The 21950-nt window shown below is 47.5% G+C and overlaps 1 protein-coding gene across 1 annotated transcript in view; it reads right to left on the minus strand.

Annotated features, from left to right (window-relative positions):
- The window catches only part of LOC311243429 (uncharacterized protein), a gene marked incomplete at its 3' end in the record, with an annotated part of 33176 nt that extends 12545 nt beyond the window's left edge, over nucleotides 1-20631 (minus strand). Inside the window, exons 1-4 of the mRNA XM_084332660.1 lie at nucleotides 20599-20631; nucleotides 19899-20008; nucleotides 18349-18439; nucleotides 18095-18204 (exon numbers count right to left, since the gene is read on the minus strand). Of these exons, the coding sequence (XP_084188786.1) occupies nucleotides 18095-18204; nucleotides 18349-18439; nucleotides 19899-19961 (264 nt within the window). The 5' untranslated portion in view covers nucleotides 19962-20008; nucleotides 20599-20631. The remainder of the gene's footprint in view (nucleotides 1-18094; nucleotides 18205-18348; nucleotides 18440-19898; nucleotides 20009-20598) is intronic.
- Nucleotides 20632-21950: the final 1319 nt, after the last annotated feature.

Below are 21950 nucleotides of genomic sequence, written 5' to 3' on the forward strand. Positions count from 1 at the left end.
CTGGTTTCCCCTCCTGCTTCAAATCAGCCCACATTGTGCCAGTACCAAATTAGAGCAAGGTAACAAGCCTCAACGACTGGCGCCCAGTTGCTCTCGCCTGTCTGGGGGAGATAAGATTGATGAGGCCCCCGTCCCCCCTCCCTCCACCCCCATTCTCTACCCAATCCCCCCTCCCGCGTGTACGCCTGGCGCCTATGACGGCAGCCTACTAGTACGCACGCTGGAGGGGGGGCCCTAAGACTGTTTCATTACCCAAGTCCTATCCCCCAGCCTCCCCCGATCCCGCCCCTCCCTCCCTCCTGCCATCTGGCGCGACGACACTTTGTTTTCATGTACTACTTAGTGTTGTTGCAGCCTGACTATCGCATATGGCGTCTCAGGCTTTCTGTAGATGACATGTGTCAACAAATGTACATGTCTGTTGAATTTATGCTGTGCCGTTGTTACTGTAAAAATGTAATGATTGTGATGTTGTTATTATTAATGAGACGTTGAGCTGTATGTGTGTGTCGCTAGGGATTAATAAAGGAGGGGATTAATAAAGGAATATCTTATCTTATCTTATACTGAGCAAATGCTTTGAGAAGCACATCAAGACACTGCTCAACAGCAACCTACTGCTCAGCCTGGATACCAATATGCCTACAGACAAAACAGGGAGGTTGACAACCTGGCAAATTGGTGCCAGGAGAACAACCTCTCTCTCAACGTGGACAAGACCAAAGAGCTGGTCATAGACTACAGGAGAAAGGGAGAGAAGCTGGACCCATTACCATCGACAGGGCTGCAGTGGAGAGAGTCAGCAGTTTTAAGTTCCTCGTGTTCACATCACCGACAAACTCACCTGGGACGTTTACACAAATCATGTGGTAAAGAAGGCCCAACAACGCCTCTACCACCTCAGGAGGCTGAAGAAGTTCGGCATGACACCCAAGATCCTGAAAGTGTTCTACAGTGGAACAACAGAGAGCGTCCTGACGGTGTAAATCACCGCCTGGAGGGGGAGCTGCACCGACCTCAACCTCAAAGCGCTGAGCAGAGTCGTGAGGACAGCCCAAAAAATCCGTGGATGTGAGCTTCCCTCCATACAGGATAACTATGAGAGACGGTGCGTCAAAAAAGCCAGAAAAATCATCAAGGACTTCAATCACCCCAACCATGGACTGTTCCAGCTGATGTGGTCTGGAAAGCGCTACCGCAGCCACACAGCCAGAGCCAACCGGCTGAGGTTTTCTCCTACAAGCCATCAGACTCATTAACAGAGCCCATTGACCATCCTCTCTGCTCCTACTATGTTGACTTATATGTTTTTATTTGTTCATTGATTGGGTGTATTATATGTTTTTTGTATCGCTTAATTATCTTTTTAGATTGAATATTTCATATGCAGATACATTTTAGTTTCTATTTTATCCTTTCTTGTTGCACTGCTCTGGGCTGAGAGGAACAGTATTTAGTTTTTTTTTTTAAATAATAAGTACACAAGAATAAACAAATCTTGATTTTTTATTCTAATGCTGAAGCCAGACATCACAGGAAACTGGCGATTTGTCTACACTAATTATGATGCTATAGTTCCAGTCATTCTATTCTGGCCTCTAACAGCTGGTTCCATACAGTAGATGATTAGTGCATTTTTCAATCAGTACATATTTGTTTTTATAAAAAATTAGGAAGTAGCCCAGTATATACGCTTATACCACGGTGTCTGACCACCTTCCTTCCAGAAGCACCATGACCTGCTTATTGTGTCAAGAATCATCCCAACAGTGTCAAACAGACTCTAACTCTCTCCACCTGGTCAACCAAGACCTCAGTGTCAAACAGACTCTAACTCTCTCCACCTGGTCAACCAAGACCACAGTGTCAAACAGAATCTAACTCCTCTCCATCTGGTCAACCAAGACCACAGTGTCAAACAGACTCTCTAACTCTCTTCACCTGGTCAACCAAGTCCTCAGTGTCAAACAGACTCTCTAACTCTCTCCACCTGGTCAACCAAGTCCTCAGTGTCAAACAGACTCTCTAACTCTCTCCATCTGGTCAACCAAGACCACAGTGTCAAACAGAATCTAACTCCTCTCCATCTGGTCAACCAAGACCACAGTGTCAAACAGACTCTCTAACTCTCTCCACCTGGTCAACCAAGACCACAGTGTCAAACAGACTCTCTAACTCTCTCCACCTGGTCAAACAAGACCACAAAGTTTCTCTCAAAACTCACCTGCACGCTGATAAATCAACCCAAAGACATTGTCTGGACTAATGAAATGCATGAAACATCTCTCTCCACAGGTCTCGCCCTCCAACTATCAGACAACAGTGCCCTTTCACCTCCACGTGGACATGCAACAGGCAACGCAGGGGGGGGGGGGGGTCCATATTACTGGCCTGTAACAAGAATACTCATTCCAAACCATAGTCATCCAGCAGCGTGGCTACATGGTTAGAGCTCCAGACTCATGGAAGATCACTGCTTCAAGCCCAGTCAAGGCCGTTGTGGGAAAGTGGTGTTGGACTCTGTCCTCTGGACCTGGTGGTGGTGTTGTTGTCCAGCAGGGAGCTCTCTGTCCTCTGGACCTGGTGGTGTTGTTGTCCAGCAGGGAGCTCCCTGTCCTGTGGACCTGGTGATGTTGTTGTCCAGCAGGGAGCACTTTGTACTCTGGTTGTGTTGTTGTCCAGCAGGGAGGACTCAATAACAATAACAATGCCCCTGTTATGGTGATAGGGACACCGTACAGCTGAGAGTGCCATTCTTCAGATGAGACGTTAAACCGGGGTCCCGACTGAATTTGGTCGTTAAAGAACCCAGTGCGTCTGGTTCCCCGACGTTCCTGGACAAATTCCCAATCAGGTCTCCGACATCAAGGCCACATTATCATCCCTTCCCCTGAATTGGCTGGTATCAATCCCCGTTTCCTGAGCCTTTCAGCCACTGTGTACACTAAATCACTGGGTAACATTATCACGTCTCATGGCTTCTCCTACCATTGTTATGCCGACGATACTCAACTCTTCCTCTCCTTCCCTCCCTCAGATATCCACGTCTCTGAGCGGATCTCGGCCTGTCTGTCCGACATCTCCGCCTGGATGACGACCAACCACCTCAAACTGAACCTAAGCAAAACAGAATTGCTCCACCTGCCGGCCAAATCCTCCCCCCTGACCGAACTTTCCATCACAGTCGAGAATGCAGCTGTGACCGCTAGGGATGGGTACCGAATTCGGTACTTTTGAGGTACCGAACCGAAACACGTCGGTACTACCGAGTATCGAATCAAGTGGTTTTTTTTTTTTTACTTTTTTCTTTTCATGTCAACGTTCACACGCACAATATATGCTTACCTAGGATTTGACTTGATTCAACAACAAAGCAGTCGGAGCAATGACAAGCCGAAAACTGTCGAAATTGTAGTTATTTGAAGTTTGGATTATTTTTTTCGACTGAGGTAGGTCAATTAAATTTCGACAGTTTTCGGCTTGTCATTGCTCCGACTGCTTTGTTGTTGAATCAAGTCAAATCCTAGGTAAGCATATATTGTGCGTGTGAACGTTGACATGAAAAGAAAAAAGTAAAAAAAAAAATAATAAAAAAAAAATTTTTTTATTTTTTTTTTAAAGTACCGAAAAAGGGTACCGTTGGGTACCGGTATCGATTCACAGGTACCGGTACCGGTACCGGTATCGGTTCAAATGTGAAAGGTACCCATCCCTAGTGACCGCGTCCCCGACCGCCAAGAACCTTGGTGTTGTCCTCAACGACCAGTTGAACTTCTCTGCTCACATCGCAGCGACAACCAGAACCTGCCGATTCCTCCTGAGCAACGTCAGAAGGATCCGCCCCTTCCTGACAAAAGAAGCCACCCAACTCCTCGTCCAATCAACAATCCAGTCATCTCCCGCCTCGACTACTGCAACGCACTGCTCGCTGGCCTCCCGGCCACTGCCACTAAGCCTCTTCAACTCATTCAGAACGCAGCGGCCCGCCTGATCTCAAACCTACCAAAGTCGGCCCATGTCTCCCCACTTCTTAGGGACCTGCACTGGCTCCCCATTGCTGCACGAATCCGCTTCAAGGCCCTCGACCTAGCATACCGTGCGGCAAAGGGAACCGCTCCCGCCTACCTCCAGTCAATGGTCTCCAACTACACACCCTCAAGACCTCTACACTCTGCATCTTCTGGCCGCCTCAGACCTACTCCTATCCAAGCTCCAGGAGGGTCATCAAAGAGAAGCCGCCTATTCTCAGTCCTTGCCCCACAATGGTGGAATGAACTACCCACCCCAGTTAGGACAGCCGAAACACGTCCAATCTTTCGCCGTCGACTAAAGACGCACTTCAACCATTATCTGAATTTAAAAAAAAATATTTATTTAAAAAGAATTTAAAGAAATATCGAACCATAACTAACCGTACTGTCATGCACTTGTCCTAATAAACTAACCTACACTGTAGCACTCAACACTTTGATGATCATTGTTGGTCAGCCGATAGTTGTGCCCTTCCTGATGGCTTGTCGTACAGAACTTGTAAGTCGCTTTGGATAAAAGCGTCAGCTAAATGACTAAATGTAAATGTAAACTGACCTATCAGATGTATGGGGGGAAAGAATCCCAAACGGCCACGGCATCGGTCCCAGACCTCAGGGTGAGGACCGCCCCGCGACATCACACCTGTACCCACATTCACCCTGCCGGGGATGTGGAGAGCCCACCACTGTGCAGAGAACGCCAAAAGTTAAAACTTGTGTAAATACAAGTCCCCGCCTCAGCGTTCTCTCCATCCACCTCGACATATGGTACTGCTGTAGCCATATGTGATGATACTCAAACGCACCCGCCGCCATTTGGCGCTGGTCCGCTAGGAACTGTAGATAGGCGGCCCGGTCCCACCCGCTGTGCGTAGTCAACCCTGGATCCGCTAACCGTGTGAGCAGAACGTTCCGTGGAGTCGGGACATCAGACCCTGACACTACCCACGAGGCAATCGCACCCAAGGGGGGACCCCGACAGAAAGGGCCGGTTTGATACGGGGGAAGCTGACATCATACTAGGTGACAAAAGCTCCCCCACTGAACACCCCTCCAGCACATGCTGAAGAGTTGTTCTGCAGCTGGACATGCAAGGTGTGAGGCCCCCATGGGTTCCTACACACCGTGGCCCTGCAGTGATATTACTACCACCCAAATCACGCGTGCCTGCCAGACCACTGCCGATCTTGCGGGAGTGGGAGGCACCAACGTGACACCCGGCCTGGCGAAGGCGAGGTCGGGGAAGCCCGCACCGTTTGCCTCAAAAAGGTCTCGAGCCCCCATGCTGACAACACTTGTAGTTGACAGACGTAACACCAGGCTCAACCAAACACAGCTTATGGTGTGGGAGCCGCTTGACAGCACAACATTCTCACGGACAGACCCAGTCTCAGCCATCAACTGGGTGTCAGCCCCTGTCCCCATGAGAAGCGAACGTGGGGCCGCCTGCGCATCATTGAAGACACGCGGCCCGCAGCCAAAGGAAACAAATCAGAGCCCCTTTTCCGCTGGTGTTGGGGAAGGGAGTGACCGGAGAGCGGGCTGCACACAGCCGGACGGCGACTTTTTTTAGGGCGTGCTCATCCAATGTAGCCGATCCCTCGGCCGCCAAGGCTGTCGGCCTTGTGGACACCTGTTGACATTGAGCCCAGGGTACCTCAGGCGGGGGAAACATGGCCGCTGGTCGAGGGCATCGCCACAGCCGCTGGCGAGGCCGTGCTCTCACCTCTGGCTGCGCGGCGTGAGGCGGTGTGGGGCCTAGGTCAAATACCGCCCGCGCTCCAGCGGAAGACCAAAGATCCTCTGCGGAGAGGGGAGCTCTGAGGAGGGAATTTTTTTTTTAACTTCTCACCCCCTCAAGGGAGACTAATCCAACCAAGATGTCTGTAAACAAGCGTTGACAGCATCCTAGCCCTCCCTGCGGTTATAGCTTGCGGCTAGGTCAAAGCTAATAATGTCAAAAACCTCGCGCGATGTTTCGATGTCGAGATTCATTACGCTGACATTCAGACTTTAATTAATAGGTTCGAACGTTCGGTGAAAAAAAATAAAGGATGCGCACGGGGTTGAGGTGATGTGAATGCGAGGCGCTCGACAGCGGGATACTATTTCTCAACCAGAGCTCTATTTTGATTGACAGGCGATTCTGCCAATTACGTCACACACCGCTTGCACCCGCCTCTGCTGTTACCACCAATCGGCAAGCGTTTATTAGTTTTTTACTTCAGGCAATGCCGCCATTGATCTGCTTGCGAGAAGCGTCAACAGACTTACCGTAGCTACCGGGGAACCGTAGTTAGCTCCCCGCCGAGGAAGTAATCGGTAACAAGGTTTCCGTAGGTGAACCTGCAGAAGGATCATTAAGGAATACCAGCCTTTTTCGGCCACGGAGCGCGAGCTTCATGGCGGGAGGTGGTTGCGTTGGAAACAACAGCAGGCACACGCCTCGGCTCCTCAACAGACCAGTCCACCGTCTACCTCGGAACGGTGGTAGGGTGGACGGGCGGCAGGCGTGTTGGGAGCCCGTCCGACGGGTCTGTTGAGGAGCCGAGGCGTGCGCCTCTCCTCCCGGCTCCCCGTCGACCAAGAGTGAATACCTGTTATTGAACGTGTAACACTAACTATATAACGTTAATGCCACAAAACGAATGCCTTTGTTTATCTAGCCCCTTACGTGACTGCAAGGGCTATTGTTTATCATAAGTAGTAACTTTTGATGCAGTAGCTTGTTTATTTTCTTCTGAGTGCTTTGTTTAATTACATGTTTACATGAACAGCCACCACTGTAAAGAACATGTTTTTCACCAATAGACTATGCAATGCCGCCCTCCGTAGGATCTATAATACAATAAAAAAAAAAAAAATTATTTAAAAAAATGAAAAAAAAATGTATTAAAAAAAATGTTTATTAAAATTTTTTTTAAAACGAACGTTCGAACGTTCGTTCGATAAACCCTGGCGAACGTTCGAACCCTAAAAACAGGGTTCGGGCTCAGCCTTAGTAACCGGAGATGATGTGTGTGTGTTGTGCACTGGTGGAGCAGGTAAAATAAACGGTAAAACGTTACTTCGCAGTCCGGTGCGTTATTTGAATACACAATATTGGCAACGAGGATGGGATTATGGATTCCCTACTTTCACCTCTTTCTCCGTTCCTCGCCCTGCCTGGCGAGCCACCGGTTCCGTGGATTCACTGGCTGGAAGCGTTTAATACGTTCATAGTAGCCGTCGGGCTCGCCGAGACTAATGCTGCTCGGAAGAGAGCCCTGCTCATTCACAACCTAGGAACCGAGGGACAACGGATCTTTAGGACACTCGGAGCTGCACAGAATTATGCGGACTGTGTCACTAACAACCCAAAGCTCAGAGATAAGCTATTAAGATGAATTGACATTGACAAAGGCTGTTAATATTGCTTTCCATCTCGAGTCAGCAGCAGGTTTGGCATCACAGCTAGCACCCTCCAGTAATGTTTTCCCCAAACCTCTGATGTTGACTCAAACAGTGGCGCCGTCCGGGGAGTTTCCCGAACCGGTTTTCCCGGAGGACAGCCTGGAGGTACATTTCGCTGCACGCCGGGGTACGACCGTGACAACAGCAGGGGACAGAGGTGTCAACACTGTGGCAGGCAGAACCATTTTGCCTGAGTCTGCCGCTCTGCTCCCGGCGCTGATGGCACGCCGCCACGCTCGCCACGTCCACCTACGCAGACAACCATCCATTCAGTGGACGCCACCTCTCGTGCATTTAAATGGTGCACGGTGGAACTGGACAGGGTGGTTCTCCCACTCCTGTTGGATACGGGGGCCTCCAAGTCACTTTTGAACATTTCCACGGTTCGACGACTCTTCCCGCGCCGGACGCTCACCGCCAACGCAGAGGACCTGTATGGGTATGGACACTCTAAGATAGGAATGGCAGGCACAATCACCTTCACCGTGTGCTACGGGACCAAGGCCCTTCCCTCATTCACTTTCCAAGTGTCTCATCAGGGAGCCAACCTCATGGGCTACGATTTGTTTTGTGGGCTCGGGTTCTCCCTGGTGGACAATACAGGGGCTGACATTCTGTCTGTGGGTTCGCCCTGGCACCAGCGCTGGCCTGCTCTGTTTAGTGGGTTGGGCTGCCTCACTGCGTTTCACCACCAGCCTCTCCTCATCCCGGAGGTGCGTTCGGTGATCCAGCCGCTGCGCCGCCTGGCCCTCGCCCTATGCGACGATGTCACCGCCGAGCTGCAGAAGCTTTTGGATCCGGGCATCATCGAGCGCGTCGACGCTTCACCGTGGGTTTCCAACCTGGTGATAGTCGAAAGAAAATTAGGGGGACTGCGTCCATGCGTCGACCTCAGGCAGGTGAACAAAGCGGTGATTCCGGATAAGTACCCATTGCCCACAGTGGAGGAACTGGCGGCACAGTTTTACGGCTCCTCAGTTTTCACCAAACTGGACCTTCGCCAGGGCTACCTGCAGGTTCCACTGCATCCTGACAGTCGCTACCTTACGGCTTTCGTGACGCATGTCGGAGTGTTTAGGTATACCCGCATGCCTTTTGGTCTCAGCTCGGCCCCCAGCTGTTTTCAAAAAAGAATGGCCACCATCTTCGCCGGCATCCCGGGCGTGGTCGTTTTTTTGGATGACATAGTGGTCCATGGTGCAACATCAGCAATCCACGACGAGCGCCTGGCGAGGGTGCTGGATGTCCTTTCCAGTCACAACCTCACGCTGAATGGGGACAAGTGCACCTTCTCTGTCCCAGTCATCGAGTTTGTGGGGTTCCGCCTGTCTGCTGATGGCCTCAGCCCGCTCCAGTCTAACGTGGAGGCCGTGCTGCGCCTGCCTGAGCCGTCCTGCCCAGCGCAGCTCTCGTCGTTTCTGGGGATGACAGCCTACTACCTTCGCTTCCTTCCCCAATACTCCACAACCACCACCCCGCTTCGGAGGCTCCTGAAACAGGACGCGGTCTGGGAGTGGACCCCAGCCTGCTCTGTCGCTGTTCGCCAACTTAAAACGCAGCTCACCTCACCACCGGTGCTCGCGTTCTTCGATCTGGCGAGCCCGACGTTTGTCACCTGTGATGCGTCCAATACGGCGATCGGTGCTGCGCTGTCTCTGGTCCAGCGGGGCGTGGAGCGCCCAGTGGCGTTTGCCTCCCGGGCTCTCTCCCCAGCGGAACAGAAGTACTCGGTGGGGGAGCGCGAGGCTCTGGCCTGTGTCTGGGCGTGTGATCGGTGGCACATGTACGTGTACGGACGACATTTTACGCTGCGGACGGACCACCAGGCTCTTACCGCCCTGCTCGCTACATCCGGGTCGGGCCACAAGCCATTGAGGATTCACCGCTGGTCTGAGAGGCTCCAGCCATATAACTTTACCACAGTGTTTACTCCCGGCAGGGAGAATGTAGTGGCTGACCTGCTCTCCCGTGCCACCCCCGGCCCGGCACCCAAAACGTGCCCGGATCCAATGGAACCGGAGCTTGTCCTTCAGCTTCAAGGCCCGCTCCAGGCCACAGTCTCCCTGGAGGACCTTCAGCTTGCATCGGAGGGGGAGTCCACGCTCGCCCAGCTCCGCACCTACATCAGGGGGGGGTGGCCCGTGAAGGTCCCGGAGGTGCTGGCGCCTTTTCATCAGATCAAGGATGAGCTGTCCTGCTGGAGCAGTGTTTGTGTGGCTCGGGGGCTTCGCACAATCATCCCCAGTGACCTCAGAGCACGCATACTGACCATGGCGCACAAGGGGCACCTGGGCATCGTGAGGGTGAAGCAGCGCTGCAGGGATCTGGTGTGGTGGCCGGGCATTGACCGGGATATAGAGACAATGTGAGGGACTGCTCAGCCTGCCTTCTCAGCGGTAAGACGGGGCCGCCGACCCCAGCGCCTCTGCAGCCTTTGCCATGGGCACCCGCACCTTGGAAGCACATCCAGCTGGACATCTGTGGGGAGCTCCATGGTGTCCCACACCACCAGCGTTTCCTCCTGGTTGCCTATGACCTCCATTCCAAGTGGCCAGAGGTGGCCGCCTCGGGGTCTGTGACTACCCGTGTGGTCACGGAGGCCAGGGGGATTAACCACGTCCGTACAGCTTTCTACCACCCGGAGGCAAACGGGGGGGGGTGGAGAGGTTTAATCAGACATTGAAGAACGGGATCAGAGCGCACCTGACGGAGGGTCTGCCGTTCTCAGCCGCTTTACTCCGCACTCTGCTTCACTACAGGGCGACGCCGCACACAACTACGGGCAGTTCCCCAGGCCTCCTGATGATGGGACGCGAGTTGCAGCTTCCCCTGGATCGGCTGAGGGTCCCGGCAAGCATCGTGCCGGCAGTGATACCCTGCATGGCACCAGGGTCGCAGATGCTCAGCGTCGAATGAAGCAGCGGTTCGACAGGAGGCGGAGGGTGAAAGCGCCTTCCTTCACAGAAGGAGACTGGGTCCGGATTCGTCGTCCCCACCGGGACCACAAGCTGCTCTAGAGCTGGACATTGAGGACTGGGTTTTGCCAGCCGAGCCCCAGGTTCACCTGGAGGCCTCTCCAGACCGCGCCCAGCGGGGCTCACCATTGCCATTGCCAGTCGGGCCCCAGGTTCACCGGGACGCGCGTCCAGTCCGCGTCCGGAATAGACCTGCCTACTTGAGAGACTATGTTACTTGAGAGATAGACTATTTATGTTACAGATTATTTATTCATTAACCGTTTTAGTCAGAGCATAGTCTGTTGCGTGGCAGAATAATCTACAAGACTATGTCGGTGACTGGCAGTCTACCCGGTTCACCTAGGTAGATTGCAGGGACTATTAGTATGAATTAAATATGAATTAAACTGTATGGGGATGTTCTTCGGGGTTCCCTGTGGGGGGGGGGGGGAATATGTTGTGTATGTGAATCACAACAGTGTTCACCGGGCCCTTTAAGATGGCACGGTAATGTTGCGACACTGCTAGAATATACCGTAAAGCGGTGTGGTAACAGGAGATGATGTGTGTGTTGTGCACTGGTGGAGCAGGTAAAATAAACGGTAAAACGTTAGTTCGCAGTCCGGTGCGTTATTTGAATACACAATACACCCATGAAGGGGTTAATGAATAAATGAACTAAAACACCACTGTAGAATGGGCTAGCCCATACACACAACGTTAAGGAGATGCGGACCAGAGAAACACCAGTCCCGCATACCATTCATAATATTCACAAAAAGCACACCAGCCCTAGGCCTCAGCCCATTCACCCATGAAAAAGGTAAACAAGCCCCTGTTAATACTCCCAACAGTAGCCACCGATTGACAGTCATGAATGGTTAAGAGGGAAGACCTTTTAGAAAGACAGCCCTCAGCGGGGAATCAAAAACAGAAACAGTAACCCAGCATAGCATAGCGTTAGCCGCGCGCTCCAGGATAACCGGGAAAACAACAACGTTTACCCAGATATCCTGCCCCTTGCGCCAATACACAACTCGGTTGTCTCCCGGGACAACTCGAGCAGCATCACCAACGCCAGCCTTGTTATGCCTAGTGGCGCAGATCTTACCTGGACACGAGTTAGCCCGATAGCTAAACATCGCGTGACGTCCCTCGATCTGCTGTCAAAATATTTATATTTATTAATCTGCACTAGCACTAAATGCACTTGGGACAATGATGGTATGTTATATATTGAGAACATTGGGACATTGATACTTTATTACTATATTACTATTATTATTGACATTATTATTTTGCACATGCTATATCTTATGTTGTATGCCAGTGGTGATGTTCCTAACAAATTTTCGTTGTACCAACAATGACAAATAAAGATCTATTCTATTCTAAAAGACGAGGAAACCCCAGGACAGGCCGGACGCGCCGTTGGAACATGCCGAGAAGATTCCAGGGGCTGGCAAATCTCCGGCGAAAACCAACATTGTTCAAATTCCCTCTGCATTTCATCACAGCTAGTTACATGGGATGCAAAGCACGTCCATGATGGAAAACGAAAAGAGGAAGGGCGAGTATGACCACACCTGGTGACTTATAGGAGGTCACTGGGGCGGGCCTGGTCAAGTGCACGGGTGCTTTGTTTTCGTTCATGTAGTACAATAGGTACTGGAGATGAGGTATATCTCGATATGGCGAAAGAGCGAGACGCGATTCGCCAGTACGACCATATAACTTAGAAGCAGGCCAGGCCGCTTGAAGCCTTTTTACAACGCATCCGCGTTTCCGGGTTCCCGTTTTGCGCTCTGATTGGCCAGGTCATGTGACATGAGCGCCAATCGTGGGACGGCAAGTTTCTACACTGGTTAAGCTTAGGCACTCTTCGAAGTTGGTTAAGGTTAGAGTTTGTCTTAGAACGTGACGGCAAGTTCTTTCGCCGGTTAAGCTTAGGCACTCTTTCGAAGTTGGTTAAGGTTAGAGTTTGTCTTAGAGCATGGCGATAGAACAGCAGGTAGTTTGCAGGCTATTTCGACACACGGAAATGGGCAAACACGCTATTGGGTGCACATGTCACATGACCTGGCCAATCAGAGCGCCGGAAACGCGGAATGCGTTGTAAAAAAGCTACACGCGGCCAGGCCAGTGTTTCTAGTTGCGGCAGCGCAATAGTTTGATAACCTAGATGGGGAACAACCAGGAGATCACTGCAACTCACACAAGTTGGAGAACTATCTCTCTCTCGCTCTTGCTCTCACACACACACACAAAGGGAGCCGCATGTGATTGGTGGAGGCGGGACCCTTACAAAAAACTGTTGTTGCTAATCATTGACACATGCTAGCCTGTAATAATCTCCCCCAGACAAATCTACTTTGGATTTGATATATTGCAAATATATGCCATCACACACACTGGCATTTAAAGGGTTAGAATTAAAATGAATATGTGGTTTTATGATCAGGGCTGAAGTTGAATAAAAGATTGTATTTTTTCAATCTGACATTACAAAAAAACTGAAAATCCATCAAAATTCTTGTTCTTGCTAATCATACATATGCTAGCCTGTTTTTTAACAATAATTTGTGATGCCATCACAAACACTGGCATTTAAAGGGTACAAATAAAAAAATTCCTGCACCAGAATGCAGGAAATGAAGTTTTTGTAACAAAAAATTCCTGGTGGGGGACCCCCAGATCCCCTGCTTAAAAAGTGGCCTGACTGGGGCTATATTTTGCACTATATTTCCTGGCCTGAATGATTTCCCCAGTCCGGCCCTGGTTAAAAGCCTTCAATGCTTATTAGTGTGTGTGCATTTGAACGTTTGCATTTTTCAACCATACATTTCCATTTATAATTTTTTTTTTATTATACTTATTTTTTTTTTACCTCCTATAATAGTGGGGGTCGCGGCTCTCTGACACCGTTATTTGGGGGTCGCGGCCTGAAAAGTTTGGGAACCCCTGGGTTAGTTGACCTGGAATCCAGGGCGAGGAAGAACAACATCCGCATATTCGGGATGGAAGAGGGAAAAGAGAGGGACTCGGTTCCAAAGTTTATCTAACAGTTTCTCAAAAACAAGTTATCGCTCCCATCGGACATAGAATTCAAGCTGCAAGAGGCCCACCGTGCACAGGCCACGAGACCGCCAGAAGGCGCCACGCCGAGACACATTATCGTTATCTTCCAGGAATACCTGACCAAGGAGCTGGTGTTGAGAGAAGCATGGAAGGGAAAGATACAAATGGGCAACAAGACAATCTATTTCGACCATGACTATGCACCTGAAGTCACGAAGAAACGAAGGGAAACTGTATAAAAAAAGCACTAAAGATAAAAGAAATCTGCTTCCAGACTCCACACTACAGCATGAGGATCCACTGGGACACCAGAGTCAAGACCTACACGAGCGCAACCGAGGCGCACAGCGAGCTGAAGAGGTGAGGCATCACGGTGGAAGAAATGGAAGGGGAAAAGGAGAGAGATGGAGGAGAGGGAACGCGGAGACGAGGAAAGCGGGACCAGACACCGGCACCAACACCAGGCAGGCAGAGGGGTCGAGTAGCAGCACTAAGGGCGAGAGAGAAGCTCAGCGAATACATACGTCGTAAATAACAATGAGTAGAATCCTTCGGACCGGTCATGATGGCCGTGGTAATGTTCAAATAAGCGCCCGGGAGGAGCGAGGTATTTTTTATTAGCGTAGGTTTTCTTTAGTTGTTAACGTTGGATTTAAGGGATGGAGGGGTTTCAGTTGGTCACCTTGTCTCACACCCTTAGGGAAGGGCCCTCTCCCTCGCACTTACCCACGGGATAAATACCGAAGAGGAGTGGGTGTTCCCCCCTCGTTTTGGAGGTCACTATATGTGCCAAATGTTATATGTTTAATGTCGGGAGAAAATGTATGGTAAGGGAAGCCGCTAATGTATGCAAGAACTGGAAAAGGAATGTCGGGAAACCATAACTTGAAAATGGCGTCTTTAAACGGCAATGGTCTTAGTAACCCAGTTAAGAGAAGTAGAATTATGACGAAAATCAAAAGAGAGAAGACACAAGTGATCTTCCTACAAGAAACACGCATGTCAAAAATAGAGCATGAAAAGTTGAAAAAGTTTGGATATCGAAATAAATTTTTTAGTTCTTGCAAGAATAATAGGAAGAGAGGAGTGGCAACCCTGATTTCAAACTCTCAATTTTGAACTGATAAGAGAAAAAGGATAGAGAAGGGAGGTACTCGGGCGGCTAGGTGGTGCAGTGGGCAAGGCGCTCACCACGAATGCTGGAGACGCTGGGTTCGCCTGTTTGAGCCCAGCGCTCCACATTGCTTTCAGTTTAGCTGGTCGTCCGTACTAATACACATTGGCAGTATTAGGGGGTGGGAAACTCATGGGTGGGGATCGGGCGTTGTGGACAGCGACTCCTACAGGTCGGTTGGTGCGCCTGCGCAGTAGAATCAGGAAGCGATGGGGGCGGCGCCCCTCCAAAGCGCAGACCCCTGACGCTGAAAGATCGCGCCGTGCAGGTGAAAAGATGCGACTGCTGTTACCTCGAGTATCGGAGGGGACTCGTGCTATGTATGACTTAGTCCACATTGCAGCCGGCTTGTGGGAGGCAAGAAACAGCGTTCGAGACAGGGGAGGGTTGAATTGGACGATACGAAATTAGGATGGGAGAAAAATAGAAAATAAACATTTGTGATATTTGAATGTTCCTGACGAAGCTTGTAACCTACTGTGCCAAATGATTGACGGCGCTAGAGCCCCGGGAGTCGGTGTTGTATTTTTACAACACTGTGTACTTCGGCGCACACCTCACATATCGGCATGTAACTCGAGAACCGCTGAACGGATTGGGTGAACGGTGGGAATCTGGCGCTGTAGACAGCGACGCCTACAGGTCAGGTCTCAGCGCTTGCTCAGCGGGGGCAGGACTTGGTGGAGATAGTGTGCCCTCCCACGCGTTACACTTCACCAATAAGAGTCCTCGCTGCCAAGTGAAAAGACGTCACTGGCAGTCGCCGCACGTATCGGAGGAAGCATGCGATCGGCTTCGGGACGCCCTTGTACCGACTCGTAGGAGAACATGCGTACAACAACCAGGTAGGGGAGGGGGGGAATTGGCACAACGACTAAATTGGGATGGGGAGAAAAACAGAGAAAAATTGGAGAAAAGAGAAGGTTAAAAAAATATATATATTAGTAATGTTAAGGAAATATATACATTTTGAGAAAAATTCCGGTCGCCCCAAATTACTTTTAATTCAACTTTAACACTTTGGCTGCCAGGAAACGCTTAAACACGTCATTCCCGGCCATGCTCAAGTTGCCGAAGACGCTTTACAGCGTCTTTGATATCAATATTTCAAAAATCTGGGACCGGATTCATATTTCCCCTCCGCTGGCCTGAGATCCACCAGGAGGACCCACTGAGCTCTCTGGCAGTTCAGGAGCGCCATCTGGTGGCCGATCGGCGCAATCGCTTAACAGGAAGTGCCGTAGAGGTTGTGCTGGACGGCCGTATTACTTCCGGGCACTCGCTATAGGTCCCGGCATTCTAGCTCGTCACAATACACAGCGATCGATTGCCAATAACTCGATAAACAACATGATTTGGACGTATATACCATTATACAAGCTGGAGATGGACCGGGTAAATCTACATCCCATAATGATAAAATTTCGACTCTACGATGATCGGCCAACGGCGCGCGGAGACTGGGGTGAGTTTTAGCGTGTAAAGTTACCGTCTTCGATACTAACTGCTATTATCAACATTTGACCCACATTAGATGATTGGTATAACGCTGCCCACGGAATTATAAACGCCCCCTCGCCCATCCGGTCAACATCAGATGACGTGTAGTAACTTCTAGAAGTACGTCTAGTTGGAATTTTTTATATCGCGCTGATTGCCATAAAACTGTATTGCATCATCAATATAATGTATTTGGGGCTATAGATCACGTTCTGGAGAAAGCTGCAGAAAGAGATGAAAACATACTTATACATTAGACCATACTTTACTATGAATATGTGAATGAAAAAGTTTAACGTTGCTACACAATGAACAATACATATAGGACTTTGAATGGGCCCTAATAATGGCAATGTAGCAATAGAATTTAAAAAGTTATAGCCCTGCAAAGAAGGGGACTTTCTCTATAGACAAATAGAGCCGGCAACCTACGGTTGATAATGAATTTAAAAACACTAAAATTAATTAAATCTTAATTTGTATTTTTTTGCATAAATGCATGTACATTTACATTTACATTTAGTCATTTAGCTGACGCTTTTATCCAAAGCGACTTACAAGTTCTGTACGACAAGCCATCAGGAAGAGCACAACTCTATCAGCTGAGTAACAATGTTCATCAAAGTGTTGAGTGCTACAGTGTAGGTTAGTTTATTAGGACAAGTGCATGACAGTATGGTTAGTTAGGGTTAGATTTTTTTTTTTATTTTTATTTTTTTAATTCAGATAATGGTTGAAGAAGTGAGTCTTTAGTCGACGGCGAAAGATTGGACGTGTTTCGGCTGTCCTAACTGGGGTGGGTAGTTCATTCCACCATTGTGGGGCAATGTATACACTAGTGCACTGCAACCTTGCCCAGGCCCGACGGGGCCCGGCCCGGCCCGGCGGGTTCGGGCTGGGTAGGGCTTTTTTTTTAATAAATAATTCGGGCTCGGCCGGGCCCGGGCACCGGCGTTTTTTTATTTTTATTATTACGTTTTTTTTTTTTTTTTTCATATAACTAGGGTTATATGATAACCTTCGTTTTAAGATTCGCTTTCTCTTTTGCGCCAGAGAAACATTTGGATGTAATTACTGCAGCGCGCAGAGAGAACTCAGGGGACAAGTTCAACTCGATTGGTTGTGTTGGAATATAGCCAGTTGGCGAACGTTTTAATTTGTTCTTGGGATGTATGTAGCCGGTTTTGTTAACGGTGTTCAACGCATTGCTGACGTCTGGTGAGTGAGGTTTACTATTTGCTGGGTCGCGACTGCTACTTGTTTTGTTGTGATTTTCATTACGTTGCTCTGCTCGAAATCTGATTTCTGTTTTCTGTTTGTTTGTTTGACTGAGTAGGCTATTGTGTGTCGTGTGTGTGTGTGTGTGCGTGTGTCAAAGAAGATTCTATATATAGCCTTCAATACGTTTTACGAGGCTGATGTGTGACAGTGTGAGTCAGTCTATATAAGCGAGCACTGGGAGAGACGGCATTGCGAAACAGGCTATGTAAATGCTTCTTAGTTTTGTTTATTTATTACGTTCATATAAAACCGTGTTTCGAATATTTAAAACAAATACAAAAAAAATTATATTTTAATAATAATAATAATAATAATAATAATAATAATAATAAATTTTTTCGGGTTTTCACGCGGGCTAGGGCTTAAAATATTATTTACAGTCGGGCTTATTTTCGGGCAGGGCCTGAAGTTCAAGGGCTCGGGCTTTATTTCAAGGCCCTTGCAGACCACTAGTATACACTACATTCCAAATGTTTGAAAAATGGCCAAATATATATCCTTATTTTTTGTATTTTAAAATTGGCCTATTCAAAAGTCTTATCCGTCAATGACCCGTATATAAAATCTGCAAATGGATTATGCAAAACACCCAATGTAATCTCCCCCCCCCCCCATCTTACCGCTGACAATCTCTTGAGTGGGATTTCCAAGAGTCTCGTCTGTAGTTTAGCTCCACTTTTCATTCCAAGCTCCTCATAACCTTGGATTACAAACCAGTCTGTGTCCTTTTCTGAAACAGAGAACAGTCATAATGCCACACTTTTGAAACTAAATATTTAAAAGCTTGAATAACTGGCCATGAGGTGTTTAGGAATGATATAAATTAAGAACAAAATTACTTTAAAGAATGTAAATGAAGTGGTAAAATGATCACCTCTGGCAAGCTTGTCCATGTCCAGCAGACCATCCTTATTGTCACGGGTGATGGGAAGCGTGTGGACATCTGGACAATCCATTAGGGTTTTCTATAGACATTGACACAAAGATCACAAATCCATCATGGTGGATGCAGTGGATTATTTGCCAAAAAACGGAAGGCTAAATTACAGCAGGTGAAGAGAAAAAGATACCTTCATGTCATGGTTCATTATGTACCGAAAATAACCTAGATCTGCCAAACTTTTTTGTTGTACTGTACTTGTGCTGTATAATGACAGCTAATCTAATCTAAATGAGGGAAGCCTCCACTTCCTAACAAATTGAAATAACGGTTTGCGATGGGGGAAAAGGAAATGTTAGCTTTAGGCTAGAGCGTGTTTACTTTAGTCTCTCTTACTCTCACTTTTACACTGAACTCTGAGTCTCTTCTAAGGTAGCCTCCTAGCTCTCCAAACCTAGCAACATGAAATATGATTGTTCTAACAGAACAGAACAATCACAAACTGGGAAGTTTTAGTCAAGGTTTAAGCAAACAACACATTGGATATGGGACATGTATGTTACAATATGACTTACCAAGAGCAGATAACTTTGCGTCGTTAAGGTGTGAAAAAGTGTACTGATCCCAGACATGTAGGATAGTTCTATGTACTGATCACAGACATGTAGGATAGTTCTATGTACTGATCACATACATGTAGGATAGTTCTATGTACTGATCAGACATGTAGGATAGTTCTATGTACTGATCACAGACATGTAGTATAGTTCTATGTAGTGACCACAGACATGTAGGATAGTTCTATGTACTGATCAGATATGTAGGATAGTTCTATGTACTGATCAGACATGTAGGATAGTTCTATGTACTGACCACATACATGTAGGATAGTTCTATGTACTGATCAGACATGTAGGATAGTTCTATGTACTGATCACAGACATGTAGGATAGTTCTATGTACTGATCACAGACATGTAGGATAGTTCTATGTACTGATCACAGACATGTAGGATAGTTCTATGTACTGATCAGACATGTAGGATAGTTCTATGTACTGATCAGACATGTAGGATAGTTCTATGTACTGACCACAGACATTCTATGTACTGATCAGACATGTAGGGTAGTTCTATGTACTGATCAGCGAAAGGCCTCTCCTCTGACCTGATTCTCCTAGATCTCATAGATAACCTAGATGGGGAACAACCAGGAGATCACTGCAACTCACACAAGTTGGAGAAGGTTAAAAAAATATATATATTAGTAATGTTAAGGAAATATATACATTGAGAAAAATTCCGGTCGCCCCAAATTACTTTTAATTCAACTTTAAAAATACTAACATCTCTTAATTTGTTTTTTTTGCATAAATGCATGTATACACTACATTCCAAATGTTTGAAAATGGCCAAATATATATCCTTATTTTTTGAATTTTAAAATTGGCCTATTCAAAAGTCTTATCCGTCAATGACCCGTATATAAAATCTGCAAATGGATTATGCAAAACACCCAATGTAATCTCCCCCCCCCCCATCTTACCGCTGACAATCTCTTGAGCGGGATTTCCAAGAGTCTTGTCTGTAGTTTAGCTCCACTTTTCATTCCAAGCTCCTCATAACCTTGGATTACAAACCAGTCTGTGTCCTTTTCTGAAACAGAGAACAGTCATAATGCCACACTTTTGAAACTAAATATTTAAAAGCTTGAATAACTATCCAAGATTCAAATGTAGCGCAGTGGACTAAGCGTCTGTCTACCACCACAGAGACAGTGGGATTGAATCCAGCTGTGGTGCTTCCGGGTTGGCCGACCGTCCATACTAACACAATTGGCAGTGTTAGCGGGTGGGAAACCCGGCGAGGGTGGGTCCTAGTCGTTGTAAACAGCGACTCCTACAGTTCGGTCGGGGCGCCTGCAGGGCAAGGGAAGGATCTGGGAGAGGTAGAGTGACCTTCCACATGTTACACTCTCCCAGTGAGAGTCCGCGCTGCCAGGTGAAAAGAAGCGGTGGGCTGGGTACACATGTGTCGGAGGAAGCATGTGATAGTCTCCGCCCTCCCGGACCGACGGTAAGGGGTAGTGTGCAACGACCAGGAAGGGGATTGGGAATTGGCATAACGACTAACATTGGGATGGGAGAAAAAATTACTGAAAAAGAAGGGGGAAAAAGATAATTCAAAAATATAAAAAAAATAAAAAATAAGAAGAAGAATGTATTCCCATCCCACATCATTCTCACCTTCCTCTTTTTCACTTTCTGCCTCATCTTCCTCTTCTTTACCCCTTTCATCCTCTGAGTTCACCCCCCCTCCCTTCTCTTCCTCTGCTGCAAGTCCACTATGTGAGCTCCAGTCTTCATTGCTCTCATCGTCTTCTTCCTCCTCCTCATCCTCCTCCGAGGACTCTGGACAGTAAAAATATATACAGCCAATGTCCACATCATTGAAGCAAGAACACTAACAAGCCAGCAAAATACTATATCTGTGTTGGGGAAAATACTATATCTATGTTGGGGAAAATACTATATGTTGGGGAAGATACTATATGTTGGGGGAAATACTGATGTCCTTATTCTCTCAGTTAGTTTAGTACAGTATGTGTACAGATGTAGTGAAGATGTCTCTGTTCTCTCAGTTAGTTTAGTATGTGTACAGATGTCTCTGTTCTCTCAGTTAGTTTACTATGTGTACAGATGTAGTGAAGTATATGTTCTCTCAGTTAGTTTACTATGTGCACAGATGTAGTGAAGATGTCTCTGTTCAGAGCATATTGTACACCACTCTATACTGCACTCAAACTACAAAAAAGCAAGCTTAGATAAACAAGTAGCTTATAATGATGTCATGGTAATATTACTCAAGGGTCAGATGATGTAGTGCAGGGGTGCCCAACCTTTTTTGAACCAAGATCTACTTTTTTATTTACCACCTAGCCGAGAGCTACCAGCCAAAATCTGACCTACTCTCGGCTAGTATTAATAGTATTACTAATACCCATTCAATATGCACATGACAGAACATATTATATGGCATATAATATTTTCTGTCATGTGCATATTGAATGGGTATATAATATAATATGATATTTTATATATCATTGTAACGGTGTAGTGTAGCAATTACAAGAATGACGAGACTAACTTCTCACGTTGGGCATGCAGGCAGCATGACCCATTTATTTCACACTCTGCATACACAGACTACACACACACTCAATTCAATGAGAAAACATGAGTTTACATTGCCAAAGCAAAAGCGGAACAATACAATCAAAACAAAAATGATATATGTACAATTAAAAGGGAATAGGAATGATGTGTAAACAGAGCTGTCACATTGCAACTGACAACACACTAGTGTTTAGGGCTGTCTTAAATACTTCGAACGACGTTCGATGGCACAAGCTTCGAACATTAAAAAAAATATCAACGTTTAAAAAAAATATATATAATAATATTTTTTTATTTTTTTTGCCTTCAAAATCTTGCGTCTCCATTCCAATGAAACGAAAGTAAGCGGCGCCTTCCCGCCTCCATTCCAATGAAATAAAAGTAAGCGGCGCCTCGACTCCACCTCTCTACAACAAGCACGT

The sequence above is a fragment of the Notolepis coatsorum genome (assembly GCF_963971535.1).
Source record: "Notolepis coatsorum genome assembly, chromosome: 17".
NCBI classification, from domain to species: domain Eukaryota; kingdom Metazoa; phylum Chordata; class Actinopteri; order Aulopiformes; family Paralepididae; genus Notolepis; species Notolepis coatsorum.